Here is a 25188-nt window from a genome sequence, read left to right on the forward strand (position 1 = left end):
TTCCTTGTGCTTTGGTTATCTAATTTAATGTTATTTGGAGCCGTAAAGATTGCCTGCCTGGTTACTGATTGCTCTCACTGCAACTCTGATAGTCAGAAAACTTAGCCCTGTCCTCCCTCTTCCTAGGTGTTCCCATTAATTTTTGCTGCTTCGTGGCACTGGTGAGCGCAGCGGGACGCTCCTGTGTCATGACATTACTTACACACTTGCCTAAGAGCTGTGGGTCTTGGGTTTCGGTTTCTCCAGCACAAGGAATTTAAATTCCTCCTGGTCTGTGCGCACAGATTTCTGTGACTGGGTTTCCTATGGTTCTAACGTGTGTCGTTTGCTTATAGTGATATTTCCAGGAGATAAATTAGGAAAATACTGCCTGAGGTTTCTCGGAGATTGTTGGGCTTTTCCCACAGCCACCGCTGTCACTTAGCTAACGCAGACAAAGTAGAACCAGCCTGGTATTTTCGGCAAACTCCAGGGGTATCTGAAGTCATTACTAGTCGTGGCATGTCTTAATTTGTTATATTATTTGGTAATGTTTGGATAATCCTGTGTTTGCCTCTGTCCTACATGGAACTGCACAGTAGATAGATGGAGATTTCTCTCTCTTTTTAAGATATTTCTCAGGGCAATAACTTCACTTTTATTAAAAACTCTATATAGTTTAGAATAAAAATTGGCCACACACAGGCCACTCTTGTAGAATGGCTATGAATCATTGCTTGTCAGACTTTCAGATTATTTTAGAATTTGTTAAAATGTAAAAATTAATATTTTAATCCTGGATTCAGTGTGTCAGTTTAAATAATATGGATTTTTCCTTGATGTATTGTGGAACTAGAACCAAGCTGCATTTTAACTCACTATTTTCCATGTGATATGAACCTGCTGAAAGCAGGAAGTTGACCAGGAAAGCTAGTTTTAAAATGAAATAATAAGTGAGTTCTTTAACTCATTACCAATCTGAAGTTATTGTGATTTTTTTTTTTTTGATAATATTTTTCCTGATTTGAAAAGGATGATGTGGCTCTCTTAGAAAGAAGTTTTCAAATATGTGATGTGTATGTATATTCCCTCTGATTGGAAACTATACGGCTTGTATCAACCTAAGCAAAATTTAAGTAACAGCAAATGTTTGTGTGTTCCAGTATGACCAAATAAATTAGTGTAGTACCATATTTGTCTATTAAAGTGGAAATGTTTTCATGCAGTTTCAAGAGATGGCTTATACACTTTCAAAGGTGGAAGCAGAAATGAGGAAGTATGTGCTACAAATGACTGATATTTTTGTACCTGAAAAACAAAAAAGCCCGTTTCATCGGATGCTAGTGTATTAAGTGTACAACCTGGATGGGACTTACTGCCTTTACTTCCCAGAAGCCACACTGGTGGGGAATGCCCTAGACAGTGCAAACACCAGCTGCCCATACTGATCAGGAACTGATTTAATTAACTCCAATCCGGAAGGTTTAAAATTTGACTAACAGCGTGTTAAATTGCTCTTGCCATCTTTCCTTGCCCTTCAGCTCTTCCTGCTTGTCCGGTCTGGTGCTGTGACAAATTAATCTTACACGGCAGTGCGTGCTGTGCAAATGGCAAAAGACTGGGTCCTGGTTTTGTTGCAGTGGTATCATGTCATCAATCATATCGTGATTGCCTTGTTTCTGCAGCCCTATTCTGGAGGCCTTTGGGAATGCCAAGACAGTTTATAACAACAACTCCAGCCGCTTCGGCAAGTTCATCCAGCTGCATTTCTCTCAGCATGGACATATCCAGGGAGGGCGAGTCACTGATTGTATCCTTTCCTATGATGAACCAAAAATGCATGGAGTGATTGAAGATGAGGAGGAGCTCAAAATGGGTCAGGAAATCCCCCACTGCAGTTTCCTCAAAGCTAATCTATAATTGTGGGCAAAATTGCAAGTTACTTAAAGGGGGAAGAAGTTTTTGTTTTGTGGATCTGCAGTACCTACCTTCTGCATCTCTGGAAAACTCATGACTAGGCATTAGGTGGGGGACATAGTTTGACTTTTGAATCCGGTAGTCTCAACACTTAATACTTAAATCCATAGAATTTGCTACTAAGATTCCTCATATATTTATTGCATCCTATTTTTTTTCCAACAGATCATTCCCCTATTTTAGATCTATTAACAAATTCATGAATTTAGAAAAGTGAGACCGAGCTAAGAGTCAACATATCCTGCACAATATTTGGATGTAGAGGGCCAATTACAACTTCGTTTTCAGCTGTCCCGTCTCCAGTGGGCTTTCAAACTCTAATCAAGGCATGGAAGATTGGATATAGTCAAATTCTGTTGTGCTGCAACTATTGTCTTCTCTGCATGCCCACGTGCCCGTCTCCCAGGAGCTCTGACGTATCTTCTGTCTACTTGAGGCAGCTGACTGCACTGCTTGATGGTGATGTTCAAAGCTGCTGATCACTGAAACCGTACCAATTGCCACTGAAGCAGCAGCCAGATGAATTTACTACTGTTGTAAATAGCGGGCTTTGACTGTTTAGTCTCTGCTCTTTGTGTTGTCAGCAGATTAAAGATAGCTGTCTCTGGCCGAATCAATGAGAACTGATGCAAGACTTGCTGTGTGAAATACAGACTTTCAGACTAGAGTAGCCTCTCTAATGTCTCTACATAACCCTGATGTGGCTCCTCCTTCGTTAGATTACCCCAATGTTGTGCAGGTCTATGCTGGATCTGACCTTCCCCTTTTAAATATCTCTCTGGCACATAATAGCTTCCTGGACAAGAAGGAGAGAGGAGAATCTGAGGTGATGTTTGGGGTTATTCTTTGTCCGCTTTCAAAAAGGTGAGTTATTAATGATTCGTAGCTTGTTACTGGCTTCATTCCAGTGTACATAGAAGATTCTTTGCCAGTTGTCAGGAAATCTGTCTGTCTCACTTGAATGTTTTCTCCTTAACCTGTTGTCCAGATTTGCTGGAAAAGGTAGGTATCATCTCCATTGTCTGCTGGATGAGCCCTCTCCCCAGAGCTGTGGGGGAGGAGCACCCACTCTTCTCCACCGAAGTGGTGGTACTTCTGTCACAGGGAGCTGCATTAGCTCTTTAGGTGTCACTACTGCAGCTGTCCCAAGGAAGGAGGGAGGCAGAGAAACATTTATTTTGCATATGTCAGAATCTGTCCTTCTGCCTTTGATAAACAGCGGGCAAACATTGACTCCGAAAAGAAAAAAGCTGTTTACTGAGGGGAAAGGGAGCGAGAACAAGCACCTGGAACCTCAGTGAGAGGTTTTCAGGGAGACAACTCCAAGTGCAGCAGTCCCTGCTCTGATTTAATGTATCTTGGACTCAGCAGCTCACTAAGGAACAGAGCTGGAACTAACAGGATTCGTTTTCTCCCTGTGCACTCTCTAAATGAGTTTGGAGAAGTTCACGTGCACTTAAGTGCACAGCCCCATAAAACAGGGTCTTGATGCAGAGCTTATTTAGACATCACCATCACTAAGCTGGAAGAAACACCCTTGTGCGTTGGCCCTAGTGACTTACCTGTATTCTAGTCCTCTCTTTACCTTTACAGTCCAAGTGCAATCTCTTTCTACTGGCTACTTCTGCATTCTTTGTTTCAGAACAGGGTGGTACACCAGAACCCTGGAGAGAGGAATTATCACATCTTTTATGCTCTGCTAGCTGGTGTGAGCGGAGAGCAGAAAGGTAACTTCATTTTCTGGAATATTGCTTTCTCAGTCCTCTTTCCAGCCCAATAAGTGAAGCCTTGGCAGGTGTAAGTCAACTGGACCATGGATATTTCTGGTACTTGATATCGAGCTTTTCCTTGAAGGCCATGTGGTGATTTTGTGGAAAACACAGAAAGGGAAGATGGGGGAAGAGGCTGAGAATGGCAAAAATGCTATATGCACAAGGCGTTTCAGGCATTCTGAGTGCAAAGCAAAGGGGGAATATGGGGAAACAAGGTAAGGAAATCGGCTAGAGGCAAAGAAAGGCTAAAGTCCTGATTCAGATGCTAATGGAAGCTGGTAGAGGAGTTCAAAGGTTGGACTGACAGACAACTTTTACAACAAACCTTCAGTGTAGGTAACAGGAGAGAGCGATTAAAAAGGGATGAAGAGATAGGACTACAGTCAAAACGTGTCTAATACCTGTACAAAGGGTTTAGCTCTGTATGTGGGGAAGGGCGAGGTTTGCCTGGAAAAGGGCATGCAGAGAAAGCAGAAGTTACAAGCCTTGGAGGAATCCCCTTTGCAGTGCAATATCAGATGTTTGCAGTAAAATAGTCGGATGGAAGCAGTGGGCCTGACGCTGAGTGAAGTGTGAGGAGTGAGGCTTCAGCTCCGGGGAGTTCATGTACAAATGACCACATGGGCCAATTTAAAGATCCATCTAATGCAAAGGGAGATGGTGAGGACCATGACGAGCAAGTATTTGGGGAAAGTGTAGGAAACAGGTGGTTCTTCAGATGATCTCTGCTGTTCTTCCCCATCTCCCTTCCCAGCTGGTTTCCCAGGCCATTTCACTTTCCCCATGTGTAATGTGTTGGTGTCTCTTGATCATCCTTGTCTTCTTTCTCCATAGCTCTTTTAGTTTTTCTCTATCTTTTTTGAAATGGCAGACCAAGCTTACAGACAGTAGTCAAGATGTGGATGTGCCAAAGATACATACACTGATGTAATTCTGGTTTTGTGTTTTGTCCTTGTTTCTTCTCCTAGTAGTTTCTAATATTCATCTTTTTGACTGTGCTGAGCACTGAGCTGATTTTTTTCAGAGACTTCTGTATTGTGGCTCTCTAAACTCTCTCTCGTGATGATATCTAATTTAGAGCCCATTACTGTGTGTGTATACAGTTAGGATTGTTTTTCTGTGTACTTCAGAAGACTGAATTTTATCTTCCATTCTTTTGCTTAGTCAACTCAATATTGAAAAATGCTTCTGTGACTCTGCAGTCACCTTGGGATTGGACTGTTCTGAATCACTTTGTGAACCATCTGCCAGCTCTGTTACCACCCACCTTCTCCCGCCTCTTCCTCAGGGCATTTCACTGTCCAGATCAGGCTACTGAGGGATATGGAATCTGTTCAGAAGACCTCCTGCTATGACAAAGATACCCACTGTTTGGGGGGACCAAGATTCTAGAAGGAAAAGACTGACTGCTAAATAAATTGCTGTCTTTCCCCTGACCTCCTCATCTCTGTTGCAGACAGCCTCTCCCTCTCTGAGCCAGAGAGCTATCACTACCTGAATCAGTCTGGCTGTGTGAACGACGAGAACCTGAACGACAGAGAGCTGTTCAGTAAGGTCATGGTGAGTCCTGCCTTAGCTCCTCCTGAGCTGCTTCGGCACAATCCCATGGGCTAAACATGTTGTAGGTTCTAAATTTCAGATTGAATCTATTTGCTGTAAGCCAACCTCTGAGTGTGTAATGAGTCTGAAATTCAGCTGTACCTGGACTTGAAGTATAAGCAGGGCTTGAAGAGTGTTTCTAATGTAAAGGAATAGAAGAGTTTGGGAAGCAGTCAAGAATTGATAATAATTTAGAGTGATGGAGATTTGGGGAGCTTGAACCTCGCCCCCTCCTCCTGGCAATTCCTGTGAAGGGGAGCCATCTATGGCAGCCTGATCCAGGAAACCTCACATCGATCTTTAGAAGGGAGCAGTCTGGCCTAAAGTAGTGTTCTCCAGAAATGTTATGGTAAAGCTGTGCTAACAGCGTATGTTTTTAAACACCACATAGGTTCTTATAGACCTGTGGCACTTTACCAGATACAATTCATGTTTGTTAGATAAGTGATGTACTACAGCCCTGAGGGATTTAATAACGTAGGTGAAATGAGATTGATGAGGTGAGAGCAGTTAGGATTTCAATAACTTCTGCTTATAAGACCTGAATTAAGGGAAGGAAGTGTCTCCTATCTAGCAGTTTTCAATGGCAACATGGCATTTATACCTCAGCCAAAGAGGAGTCTCGGGGAAAGAAGGGACCTAGAACCCCAGAACGCCCCACTGATATGACAAATACATGAAAACTACATTCTGTCTCTTAAAGTTGACTTATACCCCCCAAAACTGGGTAAGAGGCACTAAAGCAGAAGAAACGTAGTGGTCAGGCAGGCTTGTGGCACACTTGTGCGTTACCTGGTAACCTTCTGTTCCTAACCCTATAGCAGTTAGCACCGAAAGCCTGACTGTAAATCATGCTGTATGTATCTTTACTGTTCTGAGCTAAAGTTAACTAAGGGTGAAATAGGGATCTGTCCTTCATGGAAGACAATAAAGCAGAAGGTGGAAGCAGTCCAGTGACATCCGTAACCTGTATTGCCGGCTGTCAGGGATGACTGCTCCATGCAGGCACAGACACATTCCCCCTGCGAAGGGCAAGCAGAAGCAGTAGTGAACTCCAGCCTGAGGACAAGGAAGCACCCGTCTTAGATGGGCATACTGCAAAAGAAAGGAGAGAATGGGAGACAGTAAAGAGTACTGACAGATGTATAGCTGAGAGAGGAGCTGTATCTTCCCCAGTTTTTAATTCTGATTCCTGATGACCCCAGTTCTGGCTCTTACCTTTTGTGTGGGCTGGGCATGAGTGTTGTGGTTTCATTGTACTGTGGCTGTGCGTACAGCCAATGCCAGCTATATGGTTTTGCGTAGACTGCCATGAAGGTGATGGACTTCAGCACTGAAGAGATCCGAGACATCTTCAAACTTCTTTCTGGTACACTTCATCTGGGAAATGTTGAATTTATGACGGCTGGAGGGGCCCAGATTACAACGAAAGCAGGTATGTGGGACCTTAGCAACTTGGTAGACATGCAGAGTCCCATTAAACCCCCCCAGCAAAACTCACTCCATCATCCTTTATCCCTCTGATATTCTGGCCCACAGTGCCTTTGCCAGCAGATTTTCAGCAGTTTAAATTTGCAAAAGCATTGCTGCTCGCTGCATGCCTGCAGAGCACCAGCATGATTTAGCTGGCATGTGGCCCTGTGTTTGGCTTGTTCTCCTGGATACTCTAGGTCTCAGTCCACAGATTCATAATTTCTCTGTGATTTGCATTGAAAGAGCAGGAAGAAATAGGACATGCAAGAGTTTTAGGTAAAAGGAGTCCATTAAAGACTTTCATACATCTTCCTTTGAAGTATCTGATAATGTCCACTCTGTTACCATTATCCAATCTGAATTGGTCTGGTAAAGTAAATCTCTAAACAGACAGAAGCAATAAATATATATCACAAGTGCTCCATGACTCAAGTTAACTGCATCGCTTATTGACGACCTCCTTTTGCAACCCTGTTATCATCTCGTTGCACCAGGTCTCCTGATGCCTGTGGTTCAGTGTGATCATTCAGCATGGCTGAATTCTCTTTTGGTGACAGGATTAAGCAGCGGTCTGTCAGCTCTCACACAGCCAGATACTTTTATTTAAAACAAAAATCTGTTTGACAAAATATAGTAGAAGTGACACACAGTTAATTTACCTGCCTAAGTGCCTAGTAATATGCATCTTCCTTCTGTGGGTCTAAAATACATCAAAAGTAGGCTCTGTACACTGTTTCTGTCATTTGCTAGCTATTTATTATTATGTATTTTGCATATTATACAGTTTGACTTTATAGATATAATGATATTGAAATAATCTGTAACATCAGGCAGATAGATTTTTGTACATGGAATAATTAAAAATTTAGTAGAGGAGTTTTGGAGCACTTGAGCCATGCACACTGCTTACCTCTGACTGAGAGCTTCTGTCCTTGTTAGTTCTCATCCTCTCCAACCTTCTCCCTTTTCCTTTTTGTAACATGCTTGCATGCAATCGTATATGTCTAATCTGAAACTGAACTGGAAGTTGTTTAAAGAAGAAGCTCTATGTGTTTATGGTACATGGTTCTCATCCTGCTTGGGGTCTCATAATTACTGTTGGAATCTGAAGAATAAGAATATGATATAGTGGTGTAGTCTAGTAGCTCATCTCATGAGTGTATTTAACTAATACTCTTGAGTGTGGTTCTGTGTAATGTCGAATGAGTATGATATTGCTTCAGATAGAATTTACCTTTTGTTCTTGGGAAGATTTCCCTGAAAGCATTTGCAAAATCCAGTTCACAGCTTGTCTTTGTATTCTTCCTCTAAACTATCTTTTGGTTTTGTTTACAGAAAAATCTGACAAAGGGATGAGATTACTATTGCCTTGCTGTTTTTTTACACTTCTCTACCTGTCTGTGTTCATTTCATATCTCTTGTCTTTTACAAAAAGCTCATCTAGCGCATTTAGCAGCTGGTTCATCCTGTTTCTGCTGGTATGTGGGAAATGGAGTTCATACAGATTGATCAGATATGTCTTGCTAGCCTCCAGCAATCAGCAGTTAAGAGATTTCCTAAGCCAAAGATGACGCCTGCACTATTGTGCTATACCAGCCATCAGTACAAATACTGTTTGAGTGTGAGAAATTGTGGTCGGATGAATGTGTTCAGATACGGTACCCCACTGTGATCATTTGGATACATCCATGCTCAGACTGCACTACTATGCCTTTAGCAAAACACATCTCTTTCCATAAATATTTTGCTGGTGCTGACGTTTAGACAGTGTTTTACTCTTCCTATTATCAGCGGAAAGGCTGACTTAGGCTGCCTTGCCTAAGTCAACCTTGGGTTGGCCAAGGTTGCCTTGGATTGGATGTGTTTGCTTACAGCTCTGGGCATGCTAAAGAGAATCAAAGTAAAGGGCAGTGCTCTTTCTGCCGGGGCTTTGATGCTTATCTTAGAGAAATCTCTGGGATTTCCATGCTGATCTGCGGAGTGTGGATACCACGTGAGTGATGAGGGCCCATGCGGGAGAAAAAGTCTGTTCTTCTCTCGTAGTGCTGAACATCGCCAGTGACCTCCTGGGCTTAGATGCTTTCCAACTCTCCGAAGTACTGACTCAGAGGTCCATGATTCTGCGTGGGGAAGAGATCAGCTCCCCTCTCACCGTGGAGCAGGTAAATGCTGGGCTGCTTCTGTGCAGCTACCTCTCTCCATCAGCATGGGGCAAATGTGATCTCTGTGTGTGCCTTGCGAATACAAGGGTCAGGTGAAGAGAGAACAATTTTTGTCAAAGCCAGACCACCACAAACTGGGGAAACAGCAAGGAAAACACTTAGCTTGGGCACCATGTGGAAGCACTGGGATCTGAGGCCATGACTGGGCTGGATGTTGGAGCTCAGAGGTCCTGACTTGTGCTGGGCAGAAACTTAACAACTGCAATGAAGAGGGAGCAGATGCAGCATGCTAGGACCCCTCCGTCAGTCTCAGCCTGACCAATCTCTGGCTCAGTGTTGTGTTTGTTACGCTTCCCTAAGATACAGTCAGTACTTGGATATAGCTTTTAATGCATGATATATTGCAAGTCAGCATGTCAGCAATTTGCCTTAGATATGGCTAATGATACTGTGCACTGGCAGCCAGCACAGGGCTCTTCTACTGGTGGCCCACTGTAATTCTGGTAGACACCCTTACTTGTGCTATTTCACCAGCTACAGAGGATAGTCTCAAAATAGCTGACCTGATCGAGTCTACTCATCTTCTTGCGACAGAGTTGTGTCTGAGCCAGGCAGGTGGTGGCATTGCCTTGTGTCGCAGCACCAGGCCTAAACTCTGGTCACTGTGTGTATGTGACTGACACTGAAGTGTCCCAACACATGGAAATGTTAGAGGCCTATTCAGTTGTGATACCTAGGTATTATGTCAACTTCTGACTTAAATCTTATCTGTCCCCCTTAAAATACAGTTTTAATGTAAGAGTTGCTCTACAGAAGAGTCTGGTAGCACTTAGGCAGTGCCATCTGCTCTGGCTCTCTGCCCTCTTCCAGTCTGCTGCTGGGCACTGCTGCTTCCGCCTCCTCGGCATCTCCAGGCCCTCTGTCTCCTGCCTTCTACAATCCACTAAAGTTTAAGATTTGCTGTTACACCTCGTAGTAACATTACACCTGTTTAGCTGTGTCCTATGTCTTTTGACCTCATTTTGTAGTTCAGGTCCCACTATGGCTTCTGCTTTTTAGACTTTACAAGGTGGAAGGAGCTTGCAGAAAGCAATGCACAATGCTGGTTTCAAATCATCTTCAGTCTCAAGCAAATGGTCACACTCATATCATGCACAGTAACTTTTGTGTGTGTACCAGAGAGCTTATCAAATGTTTATGGTAATTGCATGCATGTATGTTTTTAGCCTGCAGAACTCCCAAGTTATGCTTCATATACTGGAAAATAAAAGCTTACACACAGTTACCACAAAACATCTAGCAGATGGTAGGTTATTACCCCACAGCAGCTTGTTTGTATATCTGTACAACAGCAGAAGAGGACCAAACAAACTGATGCACAGTTCTTACCTGTTGAAGGCCTGTAGTGCATCACTGAGGCAGTCCTGCTTATCTGGTTCATTACAGTGATGTGCTTTATGCTTAAAGCATAATTTTTAGTTTATGGTGTCACTGATCACTTGAGGGCACTCTTGGTGTTTTAGGTCCATGCACAGATAACGCTGTTCAAAATCCTATGTTGTTAATGAAGTGAAAGACATTGGGAAAGAAAGGATAATATTACTAGATGGAATAAGCATTGTGTCGTAGAAAAATGAACGTCTGTAGTGGAAATCTTGGGCTGGCACGGCATGCAGAGGATTATCAACCCAACCCCTACACTGGTGGAGAAACCACTGTTTCTGAGCTCTCTCTGACAGATTTCTGTCTAACCTTTCTTGAAATTTTCCATGGAAGAGATTTCATGGCCTCTTTAAGTATCCTGCTGTAGTGCCAGTGGCAGTAGACTCTGTAGCTGAAAACATTTTCCTAATATTTAAGTTTCTTTTGCCATCCCAGCTGTCCACCTTAGACTAAGCTACTGCTTATGTGAAGTATCCTGCTTGGTATTCTCTATTCTAAACTAAACAATCCAGTTCCTTCAGAGTTTCCTCCTAAGTAATTTTCTGAACCTCTTCTTTTTCAGCTGTTTTCTCCAGTTTTCTAACATCTTTCGTGAAGTAGGGTGCCCATAATTGGACACAGTATTCAAGCTGAAGCCTCACCTGTGCTCATTACAGCAGAGTAGTAGCTTCTTTTCTTGCTGAGGACACAAGATATTACATACCTGGTAATAAATCACAGACTAAGCTTTACCTTTAAGAAACAGTATAGGTTTGTCATAGACTGTGATCTACTGTCACCGCCTGACCTTTCCCTGCAATGCTGCTGTCGTGATAATTATTTCTCAGCCTACAGTCTGTGCTATGTATCCCCAAAATCCAGTACCACAGTTCCTCTTCTCCCCTGACTGTCTGTCCTCGATAAGACATCCCGTGCTGTAGCAGTGCACAGGGATGGAAACAAAGCATCCTGGAGACGTGCCGTGTGGCTCAGAGCAATGGTGCGCAGCTGGAGAGAGTACAAGAGTCTCCTGAGCAGAACTTTTCCTCATGTTATAGCTACTCCTGATGTTCCCGCTTGTTAGACTTTGTGCTGACTACTCACAGCCCGGTGGGGCCAGCACTAGGACAGCTAGAAAGCAAGCTGTTACGGCAAATGGATGCTATCTCTGAGCCTTCATTGCTGGCTAAACCCATTGCACTAAACACTGGCATTGTAAAGACTGCTCCTGCTTAAGCCCTCGAGTGCTGCCTACACCTATTCCTGCTTGTCGTTGCGGGAACACGGTGAGAGTGCTGCCAGGAATTTCTCATTGTGTAACAGACTTGTTGGCTGTCTGAGCTTTGACATTTCAGTGCATTGAATGGATGAACTGGGCTGAAGGCAGGCAGGGCTGGGAGGATGAAAGGAGCCTTTGAGAATCTCATTTAAACCATATTGTGTGGGAAAGCAGCTTTGTTCACTTGCAGCTGGATGCGGAGGTCCTGTTCCTGGAAAATGAGTCCAACTTACTGTGTAGCCACACTGACTTGGCTAGCAGAGCATTTCTGCTCCCAGAAGGGTGGTGCTGAGGGCATCCTCAAGCTGAAGTAATAAGACACTCCATCTAATGGAGACAAGAAATGCCCAGAAAAAGCATGTGTGCCTGTGCTTTAAAATGTTCCCTTCTCTGGAGAAGGGAGGTTGCTATTTGTGCCTGGCCTTGAGTTGCTGGAGGGGAGATGCTAGGGTGAAGAGCAGTCTTATTGCCAGTGGATTTGACTTTTGTGAAGGTTTCATATGGAATAAGGCAATCTGAAAATAATTTTTAAGATGCAGCTTAGTAGAGCCTGGGCTATGGAGTGTGCATAGGAGTAGCTCTTTTCCTGGGAGAGGAGAAAAACAGTAAGATTGGACAGAAAGTAGGATCTTGCAGGCTGAACACTTCATGAGCTAGCTGAGGGACCTCGAGGATTTGGAGGTAGTTGGACTGTGCCATAACAAAGCAGAACAGAACTGGCATTATTCAGGCTTGCAAAACTGGAGAAGATGAAGGTGCATTTAGATCTCTGTCCTTGCTGGCCAGGCCTAAAAAGGAATTACCTTGATGTCAAAGGCGTGACAGAGTAAACAACAACCTGTAATAGATATGGATACTGGGGTTTACTTAAGAAATGATGAGATTAGAGCTTTTACCTTATTGATTATTTCACACACTCACTCCCACCACCTGCTCCTGCAGTGTTACATTTGCTAGGTCTCAACTTCCCTTCCCAGCAGGGAGGTTGCTGCTGGTCCTGGAAGGTCCTTTAGAAGTTGTGCTGCTTCATGCTATGCAGCTCCTTGCAGTTACCAAACCGGGCATTTCAGATATCCCCCCTCACACCCACATATGTCCAATTATCTGCTGCCTGTTACTCTTCACAATTTAAACTATCTTTTTTTTTTAACCAGTGATGCAGGGTTATGATCCCTGCGTGGGGTGTAGGGTCAGCTCCAGAATGGTCTCTCAACCTCTGGCTTCCCATAAAATAATGCTGTTTGCATGTAAGTTTTGGAGAGGGGTTTTTCAAGGCTACTGTTGGTGACAGAGGACTCTCCTAGATCCTGCCTGGCCAATTTTTGAAAAATGGAGCTGATACTCATCTTGACTGCTCATCCAGCAGTACTGAGCTGAGATAACTTGTCTGTGACTGTAAATGTTAGCTCAGGTGATGCAAATGACTACTACTAGTCATGAGGTATTTTGCCACCTCTCCTGCCCCAGCCCCTACTCCAGAAAGTGTCGGTGGTTTTGCTGCTTCCTTCAGCCTCTCAAGTTCAGTTTCGCAAAGGTCAGACCTGGTACACCTGTACATGGATGGGCTATTTGCATACATATGTATGACTGTGCATACATATTGCACAATGCATAATTGATATAGGAGGCTGAGGCCTGTAAGGAGGAATGAGAGGGACCTGAAGTCCCGCAGACATTCTTGGTGCCCCCTTTGCCCCTCTTCTCCCTGTAACTCTTTTTTTCCTCTCTGTACATTTACAGGCATCGGACTCCAGGGACTCCCTCTCTATGGCGCTGTATTCCCAGTGTTTCTCATGGCTCATTAGCAAGATTAACACGAAGATCAAAGGCAAGGAAAACTTTAAGTCTGTGGGCATCCTGGATATCTTTGGCTTCGAGAACTTTCAGGTCAGGATTTTGTCTTTTTCAGGATGGGTTGGTTTTGGAAAGGTTAGTAGATGTAGGAAGTTTGGTATGTTTTTATTTTCTGTGGGTTAGCATAGGGTATTCTGGGAGGACTTCTGCACTGCCACTTCCCTTTAGGAGCAGCAAGGTGTATTCAACTGTCCATTTCTGGTACCTGCGTTCATATAGGCTGATGTTCAACGTCCATTTTGTGACAAAGTCCTAAGCAGATACATTGTGATAGGTAATAATGAATTTTTTACTTGTGGGTAAATTAAATGTATGACTTCTAAACACACATTGTTTGGTTGCATCTGTTTTGTCCTGTGCTGAGAATCATGCGTGCACTGCTTCTGATGGTGAGTGATGAAGGATGTATGTCGAGCAGCTATTTTGTGACTGCTCAGATATTTCACAGGAAGAGAAAATCCAGTGAACTAACATTTAGGGAATGACATTTCGTTCTTCCTAAGATGAAGAGATATGTGACTATCTTTAGCATCCTTCACTAGCAGTTAAGCCTATTGCATTAACCTTTCATGAACTGCAGAAGCTGTTCTTCTGGTAGGCCTCCCTGTATAGTTCTCCTCATGTACCTCTGCTGCCTCTTGTCTCTCTGCTCTCTGGCTCTATTCCAGGCCTGGTACCTTCCTCCTTGCTGTTGTCAGGAAGTTCCTTTAGAGACTGGGGACAAGAATGTTAATTTTATAATCTTTGTTTCTTCTCACAGGTGAATCGTTTTGAGCAGTTTAACATTAACTATGCAAATGAGAAGCTTCAGGAATATTTCAACAAGCATATCTTCTCCTTGGAGCAGCTGGAGTATAACAGGTGACAAACAGAGAGAGCCCCCCGGGCTTTCATGGGTGGCAGAAAGGGGAACATCATTCTCTTTTTTGCTGCCCAGTCCCAACTGCTACAGCTAGAAGGGCAGCTGGGCCTTGGTGCTACCATGACTCTCTAAGCACTAGGCATGTGTTATTTACCAGCATAGGTCATTTGTCTCCAAGCAAAAGCTGGCTTCCTTATAGTATTTTTAACCTTCTGCTGTCGTGAAATGGTTATTCACGTTAATCTGAGACAAATCTCAAAAAGAAGTTGGCTTAAGCAGTGAATTTTGCCTGATTTTTAGTCTGAGCAGCAAACCTTCCCTAACACCTGAAACACAAACCAAAGTCCACTGAGACAAGGTTTGTATTTTCTGAAAAGTTGTGACCCTTAACAAACTAGGTTCACATTTCAAATCTGTAAAGCCTCACCTGCTATGCTATCCAAATATGCACTTCTTACCTTGTTTCTGCTTCATCCCCTTTCACCAAGTGCATTATGCACAGAACCAGGCCCAGCCTCTTCTGTCACTCACTAAAGACGAGTATAAGAAAGCTGCATGAGATCAGACAAAAGCACTGTCCTCTCTCCAACAGCAGCCAAAAGTGGATGCCCAAGGGAGAGTATAAGAACAAGGCAAACATGTACAATACTTCTTCCCAGTGTTCTCCCAGTTTCCTACCACTTTCGGCTTACAGAATGCCTTAATTGGCTGCAGTCTCTTGTCTTCTTCCGTGAACTTTTCCAGCCTCTCTGGAAAACCATGTGAATTTTCAATATCCACAAATGCTACGGCAAGGAGTCCTTAGCTCATGCACATATTGCGTGAAGACCCACCTCCTTTTGTTTGTTCTGATCACGGCTATTAGCTTCATGTAATGACTCCTAGCTCTTGTGTTGAAAGAGAGCGAACCATTAATCTTGATCAGTTCTGCCTGTGTCACTGCTGACGTTATCCACCTCTATTATACCTTACCTTGCCTCTGCCCTGCAAAGGTAGTTTTGCAAAATAAAAACAAAACAAAATTTGAAAATTTTGAAATTTCTAAAATCTTGAAAACTCCAGATTTCATTCTTTCTCTCAGCTGAGTAGAATCCTGAGCTTTGACTCATTAGAAAACACGGTCACTTAACTTATTACTGACTTCAGTGATGATTTACTTAATGCAATGATATTGTTATGTAGGTGGATTCATGGTGTGAAAAAGGAAAGCCCTTAAAAGTGTAGGATGGATAGATACATGACAATTTTCTCTGTCCTAGAAATTCTTACATTGTGAAGATGGCTCTTTTCGTCAGCAAGAAGAATTAAATTAGGCCATTTTCTGAGCTTAGAGAGCATGGGACCTTCTGCACAGCTGTTCTGTCTTCTGTGGGCTTTGTATTGGATTGTATCTTGTAGAGTACCTGGGGTGCTCTAGAGTGTCTCAGCTTCTAGAGAAGGCTGCTAGAGAAATACTTCAGTTCTTGCCGTGAAACAGAAGCCTTTATGTTTGTGAATGAGGCAATTGAATAGGGTTAGTGAGGGCAAATGAGAGCAGCCTTGTAAAAGGAGCCAGCTGAATAGGCAATTCATAAAATGTTAAAGATTACAAAACTGCAAGGCTATTTATGTACCGGCTTCTCAGGCCAATTCAACCACTGCAGGAAGCTCATGTTAAGAATGGTAGCATCGTGACAAAAGATTTATTCCTGGCAATTAGATAGGAGTTTAAATTCTGTGGCTGAACTTTGGAAAGGACAAGATAATTTTATTATTGACTATGCTTCCAGTTATTCTGAGGATGATGCAATTAAATCTCGTGCTTCACAGTATCAGCTCGGCTTCCTCAGGGTTACTAAATAGCTCCTATGTATTGCATCATTCAAGTAGACAAGGGGGATGCGGCATTAGAGACAACTTGACTCATTTATTTGATTTCTTTCAAAAAGCTCTGTTTCTTTCAATTCTGGAAGGACTTCTTGCTCTCGGAGGGAATCCAAGAGGCCTCTATGGTATCTTTGTAAAAAAAAACAAAAAAAAAAAAAAGGAAAAAAAAAAAAACATGTCCTCTCTGACAGTCATTACTGCAAGAATCTGAAACACTATGAACTGATTTTTGGGTTACTAAGCTTATAAGAAAGTCTGTTCCCTTTGTGGGATAGGTAGTTCTTTGCATTTTTTTAGAAATAGTTCCAACCTGTGAGTTGCCCACAGTTTCTGAATGCTTTGAATCAGAAAGTAGGAAGCCTAGGCTGAAGGACTTGCAGGGAACAGCTTACCTGAAAAGTAAAGGTCTGTATCAGTGTTAGTAAGTAGCTTCATATATAGCCTGAAGTCTTCTTTTGGATACCTGAGGAAGAGTTATTTCCAGGTCTTCTTTTGGATACCTGAGGAAGAGTTATTTCCAGGAGCAATTATTCCTATTTAAGATTGCCTGCTCCAAAAATAAAGCCTAATTTATGGGAATGTAAGAAGGTGGCAAGGGACAGCAGGAACTCTCTCAGCACAGATTTGCAGAATTTCATGGATGATTTTCATAGCACTCTTATAGCACTGCTCTTCCTACATCAGTTCCTATTCTGAAATATGCAGAGCTACCCCACAGGTCGACCGCATGTCAGACCAATAGTTTATCTGTGCCATCTTCTTGAAAATCTCTCTGAAAAGTTGCTCTTGTCTCTTCCTCTGGTGGACGTACGAATTGTAGTATGGTCTGGCAAATGAGCTTCATGCCTGCTTTCCAGATTGCAGATCAGCAGTTGGCACTTGCAGCTGCATAGCAATGCCCCTTGTCACCAGCACTTCAGCTGGTGCCCATTTTCCCTGAAAGAGCAGGAAGAGCCTTCTGGAAGGCTCCTGGAACCTGGGAAGGGAGAAGCACCAGAAACTAAGAGCAACTATAGATTCTTATGCTTGATGTGGAATTAGCTCAATGACCACAAGATGAGCATCAGTCTAAACCACTGAGATGGAGAAGGGCTGTCTCCTACTGCCATCTCCTTATGTTAGCAGTGCATTGCATGCTCTATTCCCTTTCCTTAAGCACGGTAGAGCATAACTTCCACAAATCCCTTTTCAGTGCTGGGAAAGCCACCCTTGGCTACTTCTGTTTTCCCGTGCCTCAGGGAATTGAGACTTGATTTTCATATCTTCATTCTATTTGTTCTTGACTGGCAGGGAGGGAATAAACTGGGAAGCCATTGACTGGATGGATAATGCAGAGTGCCTGGACCTCATTGAGAAGGTGAGTGGTTATCTGGGACAGTTTTCAGGAATTGCAGCAGTTGGCTGCTGGTTGTCTTGTGAGCTTTCCTTAGATTCCTAGTGATAAGAACAAGTAGTTCCCTGCTAGACCCTGTTCCCATCCTGACCTGGCCAGAGTATGAGCTATTCTAGCCCTAGTCCCTGCCTGAGGAAGCAGATCCCTGCTCATTGTTGGGGGTAAGCTTAGGGAGGGTGTCATTCTCTTAGACTGGGAGCTGGGTTAAGCAGAGCCTTCATGTGATTTTTTTTTAAAAACAATCTCTGCTTATGTTCTGCTTGCTGAGTATGTTGGCTGGCCAGAATCCTGCTTTCGACTTGAGCTTTGCTGAGTATAACTCCCAGGTTATTGCTCAATGTGCGTCCAGATCTCTGATTCTTGGCTTGGTGCTGTGTAGTTAGAGCTTTTGCTGACTGTAAAAGCCTGTTTCTTGTTTGGCTGTAGAAACTGGGTCTACTGGCTTTGGTGAATGAAGAGAGTCGATTCCCCAAAGGCACAGACAACACCCTTCTGGAAAAACTTCACAGCCAGCATATGGTAAGTAAGAAAATAACCCAGCAGGCAAATGATCAGTATGTTAGCCCCATCAGCATTTCAAAGCTGAAAGTGAAGGTTTTGTTGATGTGAAATATGTGCTTTGAGCAGAAAATGTAAAATATCCTAGGCCCAAGCCTGCAAGTGTTTCATAAGGCTGCACTGAACAAAAGTAATATGTGAAGAAACCCACAAATAGGCTGCACACACAAAGGGAGCATGCATGCCATGGGCTATGCACAGACAAGGTTTGAGTTTGCAGCCTGGGCTAGAGGTCAGGTGCTGGTCCTGGGGCACCAGGCAGCACTGCGAACTCTGGATGCGACTGCACAGTGTGGATGGCTTTCTCCTGCCAGCTGACTCACAGGAGGTTGCTCCAGAGCACATCAGATCTCTGTCTCCTGGGGCTGGGGACAGCTCTTGCCTCATGATTTTTAAGAAACGAATGACTGTTGTTCATAACTAATGAAATTCTTGCCTCCTCTTTCTTGTATTCTGGACATGTGAGTAGAAGGGCTTTTTCACGCAGCTCACAAAGTTATCCTGGGGACACAGAAACCACAGTGAGATCACTGTAGTAGCCTTGAAGCCTGTCTCTGTTATGGCCTGCACTCTGTTCTTCTAAATAGTAAATAGGCAAATAAACAAAGCAAATTAAGCCCTGTAGAAGGCACTTGTGGAATAATTTACTACTTTAGTAAGAACAATGTAAGCCAGTATCTTTCCTAGTCACCCAGCTAAGGCTTCATCCAGGCCTAAAAACATAGAGATTTGTATCCTTTATTAGACAAAATGTATTCTTAAGAACTGGCATAGGTGCAGATATTCTCATTTTTTATATGTGTATGTAACTCTTCTATAATAATACTGAGGATACAATGACAGTGACTTCTAGTTGGCTACTTAAGGATAGTTTTGTGGAAATATTTGCCTTAGGCTTGAACTGATGCCTTTACTTTAGTCCACTGTGGCTTTCTCTTGTATTACAGACTAGGTAAATGAGGATGCCCAATTTACTTGTTTTAGTACAGTTGGTATTTTGTATGTTTTTAATATATCACTTTTTGTGTATTTTCTTTCTGAACTGTCTCAACCTCTTCAGTTTGTCTCCAGATGGAGAATTTTCAAAGCTCTTCTTTATTTCTGCTGTTTGTTTCTGAACTCCTCTAGGTCTTTTCTCTATTCTTTTCTGTGATAAATAATCAAACCAGAGCGCAGTTCCCTTGGTAAGAAGGTACCTGTGGTTTACTGTACAGCAGCATGAGATTATCAATATTATTTTGCATTCCTCTATGCCCCACAACATTTTGGTTGTTGTTTTTGATGATTCCTGTGCATTGAGTAGCTTTTTCATTAAACTGTTCATAGTGTCACCTCCGTCTGCTTTGAGGGGGTAGCAGTTAATATGGAACCCCAGGAGCATATGATGTATAGAAGAGGCTGAGGAACTGGAGTGCAGAGAGGAAAGACGAAGTAGATAGTATTGCTAGTGTTCATTGTGAAGGCAAAAATGTTTGTGGTACCAGCTGAAGTCTTTGGTGCAGGCTGGAGCAGCACTGGAAGGCATCCAGCCACTCTGGCTGGAAAGGCTGAAGACCTCATAGCAGAACAAGCCCTCTTTGCTATTTTTTTTGTGGATTGCAAAAGGCTTAAGGAGGAAAAGCAGAAAATCTGACATGTCTGGGGAGAAGAGCAATAAGGAAGCCAGGAGAAGGAGCCAGAAATGCTGTGTGCATGAATGAAACATACAGGTTTGGGGGAAAGGGAGAGGAGAGGTGCTGCACTGCATGGCAGAGATGGTAACAGTTACATTTGGAGAGGAAATGAGGGAAGTTTGGGGCTGGAACAAGATGACTCAACTGGAGAAAGGGAAGAGCAAAGAAACTGGATCAACATGAAATGGAAAAAGGTCAAAGAAAATGTTTAATTTTTAGTAACACTGACAAATTGTTAGGGTCATAAGGCATCTATCCCATACTGCTAAGAGACCTTGAAGATGAAAGGGCTGAATTACTAACAGTATTGTGTAACATCTCACTTAAATTTTCCTCAGTACCTGTGTCTGGGAAAGTGGGAAATGATACAAGTTTTTAGAAAGTTTCCAGGAAATTACAGGCCTGCAGGACTGATGGCACTATTAGGCAAATTAGTAGAACCTATAATAAACTAGATGGAATAAGTGGACACCTGAAAAAATACAATCCACCTAAAGATTAATGTGGCTTCAGTAAGGGGAATTCCTGCCTTACAAACCTCTGTTTCCTTTGAAGAGGTCAAGAATCACTGGTTGAAGTGATATGGTTATTCTAAAGACTTTTGATAAATCCTTCCACCAAAGTCTTTTAGCATAATAAGCAGCCCCAGGATAAAAAAGAAAGTTCTCATTGAGAAGTTATCTCAATGGAGGGAGGCCTGTAAGGGTCTGTCTGTCCAACATGAGCAGTCAGGTGGCAGTTTTGTGATGATGTATTATACAAGGTGGAAGGGCTAGGCTGTGGAGAGCCTTATGAAACTGTGTGGGTTGTAAAATGATGGTGAAAATCCATGTAGATAAATGTAAAATAGCACAGCTGAAGGAAAACAGTCTCAGCTTCGTGTTCAAAATTATTTTCCCTGAATTAACTGTTCCAATTCAGGAGGAAGATCCAGAGGCAATGACAGATAGTTCCACAGAAACATCAGTGCACTGCTTAGTAGTAGTCAAAACTCCAAATCAGGTATTAGGATTTCCTAATCCTGGAAGAGAGAAGGTTTGAGGGGATATAATGGGTTTAAAAATCATACATAGCCTGGACAGGGCACATGGTGCCAGTGACAGCCAGGCTCAAAACCAATTGTGGTTCCCTGTGCAGTCAGTCAAGACTACCGGGCCAAGAAATGCTCTGAATGCAAGAAGTTTGCATTGGTTCAAGGGGACACTGGGCAAGTATTTGGAAGAGAGATCCATTTGAGGTTACTAGCTAGGCATACCTCATGAGAATAATCAGAGTTTGAGAGACTGTTGAGAGAAAAGCATCATGCACTTGCCTTGTTCTTCCTCTACTCGACATCACCACTGCTGGAGGCTGAATGGACCCTTTGTCTGAACTGCTATGGCTGCTCTTACATAGTTAAGGGTCTTCATACAGAGCAAAGACAGGAGGAAGAAAAATGAGAGAAATTAAAATACCTACTAAGAGAAGGAAAAGTGAATGTGGAAAAAGGGGAGGAGAGGTACAGACAAAGCTCAGAGTGGGAGAAAGGTACCAAGCAAGACAAAGCATAGAGGAAGATAGGAGGCTGGTATGATCCTCTGGCAAAGAAAAGATGTATAGGCATTCTGCAAAGCTGCCATCTTCCCCACATTCTGATCCTGTGTCCTGCACCACATGGTTTGTGTGGATCCCAGTCTCCTCAGGTGTCAGACATGTAAGAATTAACATTTCATCCATGGCATGCCTGCCCAGCCTTGATTCTGCAAGCCCTTGCTCACATGAGGAATGTTTTGAAGGACTGGATTTTTCCATGGATTTTGCAATGTAGATGCAGATAATTGGAGCATGTGGGATCATGCTCTGCAACAGCTGAGGTCCTTGCCCATCCCAGCTTTGTCATAGTCATGGCAGAGTTCTTTACTGAATCTATTCCTGCTGACACTGGCATTATAACAAGCCCTTTTTCTTTCATTTCAGAGCAACCACTACTACGTGAAGCCTCGAGTAACAGACCATCAGTTTGGGATAAGACATTATGCTGGGGAGGTAGGTGTTTGTGGTGTATTTGTGAGATGCTTGCACTTGGACATGTGATCTTGGTGTATTTAGAATTCAAAATCAAGACAGAGCTATTTATTCTGATCTCTGTGCTCCATAGTAGAGCACAGGGGGTGTAATGGGCCCAAAATGGCATGGCAGGTACCTAACTACATTCTACTGCTTAAATACTTGTTTGAGTTTCTCAAGTAACTTTTGGTTTAGGGAAAAAGCTCCTCTTTATTTTGTTATTAATGTTCTCTTTCTTGGCCGCTCACAAACAAACAAAATCCAATGTAAAATTTACAAGGAAGATTTCACTTTGGAGAGGAGAAAAGGCTACGTGCCTGCTTCAGAATGGAAAAGGACTCCGAGCCTTCAGGGTTAAATGCTGCTCTCTGTTGTGGAAGACTATGGAGCAGATGGCGGTGTATCAAGGGAGGGCACCAGCACACCAAAGAAGGGGTAACCAGAATCTCTTCTGCTGAGCATTAATGGTTGGGATTTCAGGCAGCGGGTGGCACAATCAGTATTTCCTGAAGTGATTGAGAAGCTTAGTAGCTCAGACCTTGCAGAAGGTTTCCCCCACATACACCCCAGGTAAATCTGTGCAGCTGTTTCACTTGGCTCCTGTTTTTGAGGGGCTTTTTTTCCTGAAATTGATGGCTAAAAGCCACTTTCTTGTTAATGAATGCTGAGCTCTGGAGCCCCTTCCTTGACCCCAAAAGCTAGGATCTTGGCATGTGCCTGCAGCACTAGAGTATATCTCTGCTGGGTGTCTTGTACACTAGCATATTAATGCAGATGTGCTTAATTACTGCTCTGTTTCAGCTGCTCTGTCTGTTTTGCAGGTGCTATATGATGTGAGAGGCTTTCTGGAGAAGAACAGGGACACCTTTCGAGATGACATTTTAAACATGCTAAAAGACAGCAGGCAAGTCCCCCTTATGCTTGTAAGGAAGCCAGGACAGACAAGTATCTGGTGGGTTGGACTAAGCCACATTCACATGATAACCAGACAAGGGGAAGCAGTTGTTTTGTCTGAGCATCAGTTCTTTTCTTTGTGCTTGAGGGTCCTGGCAAAAGATAGGAGAGCTGAAGAAGCCAGGTGAGGCACAGATGAATAGCTTAATCAGTAGTCTTTTTGTCCTAATTTTGAAAAGAGCTATGAAAACACAACAGAAATCCCTAGAGGCAATGCTGAGTTTCTCCCTCCTCTCTTTCCCCTTTCCTATTTTTCTTCCTCCTGCCTCCCTGTCCCAACAATGTCAAATTTGTCCCTGAGCAAGCCAAGGCTCTTTGCCATGCTGTCAAATGCCGGCCTTTGTACAGAGGCTGCTTGTTTTTCATATTTTCCAATGTACAACCTGTTTGTGTAGTGGAGAACTGCCATGATGTGCCGCATCCTAATCCTAAACCAGACTGAGCCCTCGCTGTAGGACTGGGCATTGTCCACAGTATTTAAGCCCAGTGCTGCAAAGAGGCCCTAGAGAAATGAGCTGACTTTGACCTTGACCAATGTCTAGTAGGCAGAAGTGGGGCCTAGCAGAAGGAGAGACCTTTAATTACTGTCTTGGACCTCAGAAATTTCTGAGCAGTAGCTCCACCACGTGCCTCCTACCATGGTACATGTATTGCATCTGGGCCCCAGGCTGATGAGACTGTGTTGCATCTTCCCTGAAGTCTGCTGCAGAGTTTGCACCATGAGCAGCCTTGCCACAGCCCATGGGAGCTGCGTACAAACTCTCTTAGCTGCCTTACTCGGACAGTGGCAGCTGGAGAACGTTTCACACAGGGCTTGGAGCTAGAATTGTGGTTGTCATTATCCAGCATGACAGTAGGGCTCAGGGGTTTTCAGCAAGCCAGAAAGGGAAACTTTGCTAGAAAGAGTCATAACAATAATCTGGCACAAGCATGCTGAAGAACTTCATGCTCTTTTGTAAGAACCAGCACTCCTGCCTAAGGAGAGGCAAAGTGGCAGAAGATCCTAGAGGGCTGGCCTACACCAAGAATAGCTCTAGCAGTCCTCTGACCACAGGAGGACTGTGGTTGCAGCTGTGTGACGGTGGTTGGGGCACCACAGGTGCAAGCCACAAAAGCTCGGTCTGGAGTGGATGGCAGGAGGGGAGTGTGCAGTCTAGCTAGAATATCCTCAAGGTAGCTTCCGCTTGGGGGCATACAACTAGGGGGAGGTGTGCTGGCCAGCAATGATGGACATCTTTGCAAGTGTTTGACAGGGTGAGATGGGATTTCCGGCTTCAGCACACAGGGCCGTCTGGGATCTGAGCAGCCAGATGGAGAGGATTAAATTTCTTCCTGAAGTGTCCAGCCAAACTGCCTTCTGCAGCCACTCTGTGGCACAGAAGGGGTAAAAATGGGATGTTTCATGCTGGGATGGGTGATAATTGAGAATGAGAATCACCATCTCACAGCTCATGAATGTCCTTCAATTTCTTTAACTCTTTTTTTCATCTTCAGACTGGACTTCATCTATGATCTTTTTGAAAGAGTCTGCAGCCGTTGCAGTGAAGAGACACTGAAGATGGGCACCCAGCGGCGCAGACCGACTGTCAGTTCCCAGTTCAGGGTAGGATGTTTTCCAAGAGAGCAGCAGGCTGCTGGAAGGAGCAGATGGGTAAAGCGAGGCCTGTGGCCAAGAGGAGTCATTCATTCTCATTTCTAGTCCAGCACTGAAAATGTGCAGGAATGTTGTAGAGTTAAGAAAAGACAGTGCCACTGCCCCAAAGATTTCTCTGACTGGTGTAAAGTTCAAGATGTTAAGAGCAAGCAGGGTGGCAGAGGAAAAGAATAGCAAGAATGCTTTCCTAAGTATCTAAAGCTCTTGAGGTTTTCTGACCCTTTGTGTTTGGTGTTTCAGCTAAGTGTACGTGTCCTGTTTAGTCCACATCTTTTACGGGCCTAGTGACAATTCCAATTGAATCTTGCCCCTGAGCTTGTCTGCAGATTTTTATTAGTTTCAGAGATTTAGTTTCCAGTGTCTAAAATTTGAGACTTGTAAAAGTAATTCAAATTGACTATATAGCTTAGAGAACAAGGATGGCAGTGTACACATAATGTTATTACAGTAAAGTAACTAGATGGGTATGTTTTGGACAGGAAGGGATCTTTCCTGAGCTACTTAGGGCAGGCTATCTGTGTCACAGCATTAAAACTCACGATCTTATATGTAGATGAATCTCCCTTCATTTTTTAAAACAAGTTAAATTGTTGAAAAGAGAGGTGATTGTGCACTTCTTGTTTCAGCTGCTGGGGATCACTTTTCAGACAGAGGCATCATCTATC

The 25188-nt window shown here is 43.4% G+C and overlaps 1 protein-coding gene across 1 annotated transcript in view; it reads left to right on the forward strand.

Annotated features, from left to right (window-relative positions):
• The window catches only part of LOC134141966 (unconventional myosin-X-like), a 93281-nt gene that overhangs the window by 17484 nt on the left and 50609 nt on the right, over positions 1-25188 (forward strand). Inside the window, 13 exon segments of the mRNA XM_062578607.1 lie at positions 1665-1789; positions 2945-2958; positions 3599-3683; positions 5185-5288; positions 6633-6762; positions 8844-8962; positions 13404-13550; positions 14278-14378; positions 17536-17602; positions 18065-18157; positions 21826-21894; positions 22737-22819; positions 24364-24472. Coding sequence (XP_062434591.1) covers positions 1665-1789; positions 2945-2958; positions 3599-3683; positions 5185-5288; positions 6633-6762; positions 8844-8962; positions 13404-13550; positions 14278-14378; positions 17536-17602; positions 18065-18157; positions 21826-21894; positions 22737-22819; positions 24364-24472 — 1246 coding nt within the window.

The sequence above is a fragment of the Rhea pennata genome, chromosome 6 (assembly GCF_028389875.1).
Source record: "Rhea pennata isolate bPtePen1 chromosome 6, bPtePen1.pri, whole genome shotgun sequence".
Taxonomy (NCBI): Eukaryota; Metazoa; Chordata; class Aves; order Rheiformes; family Rheidae; genus Rhea; species Rhea pennata.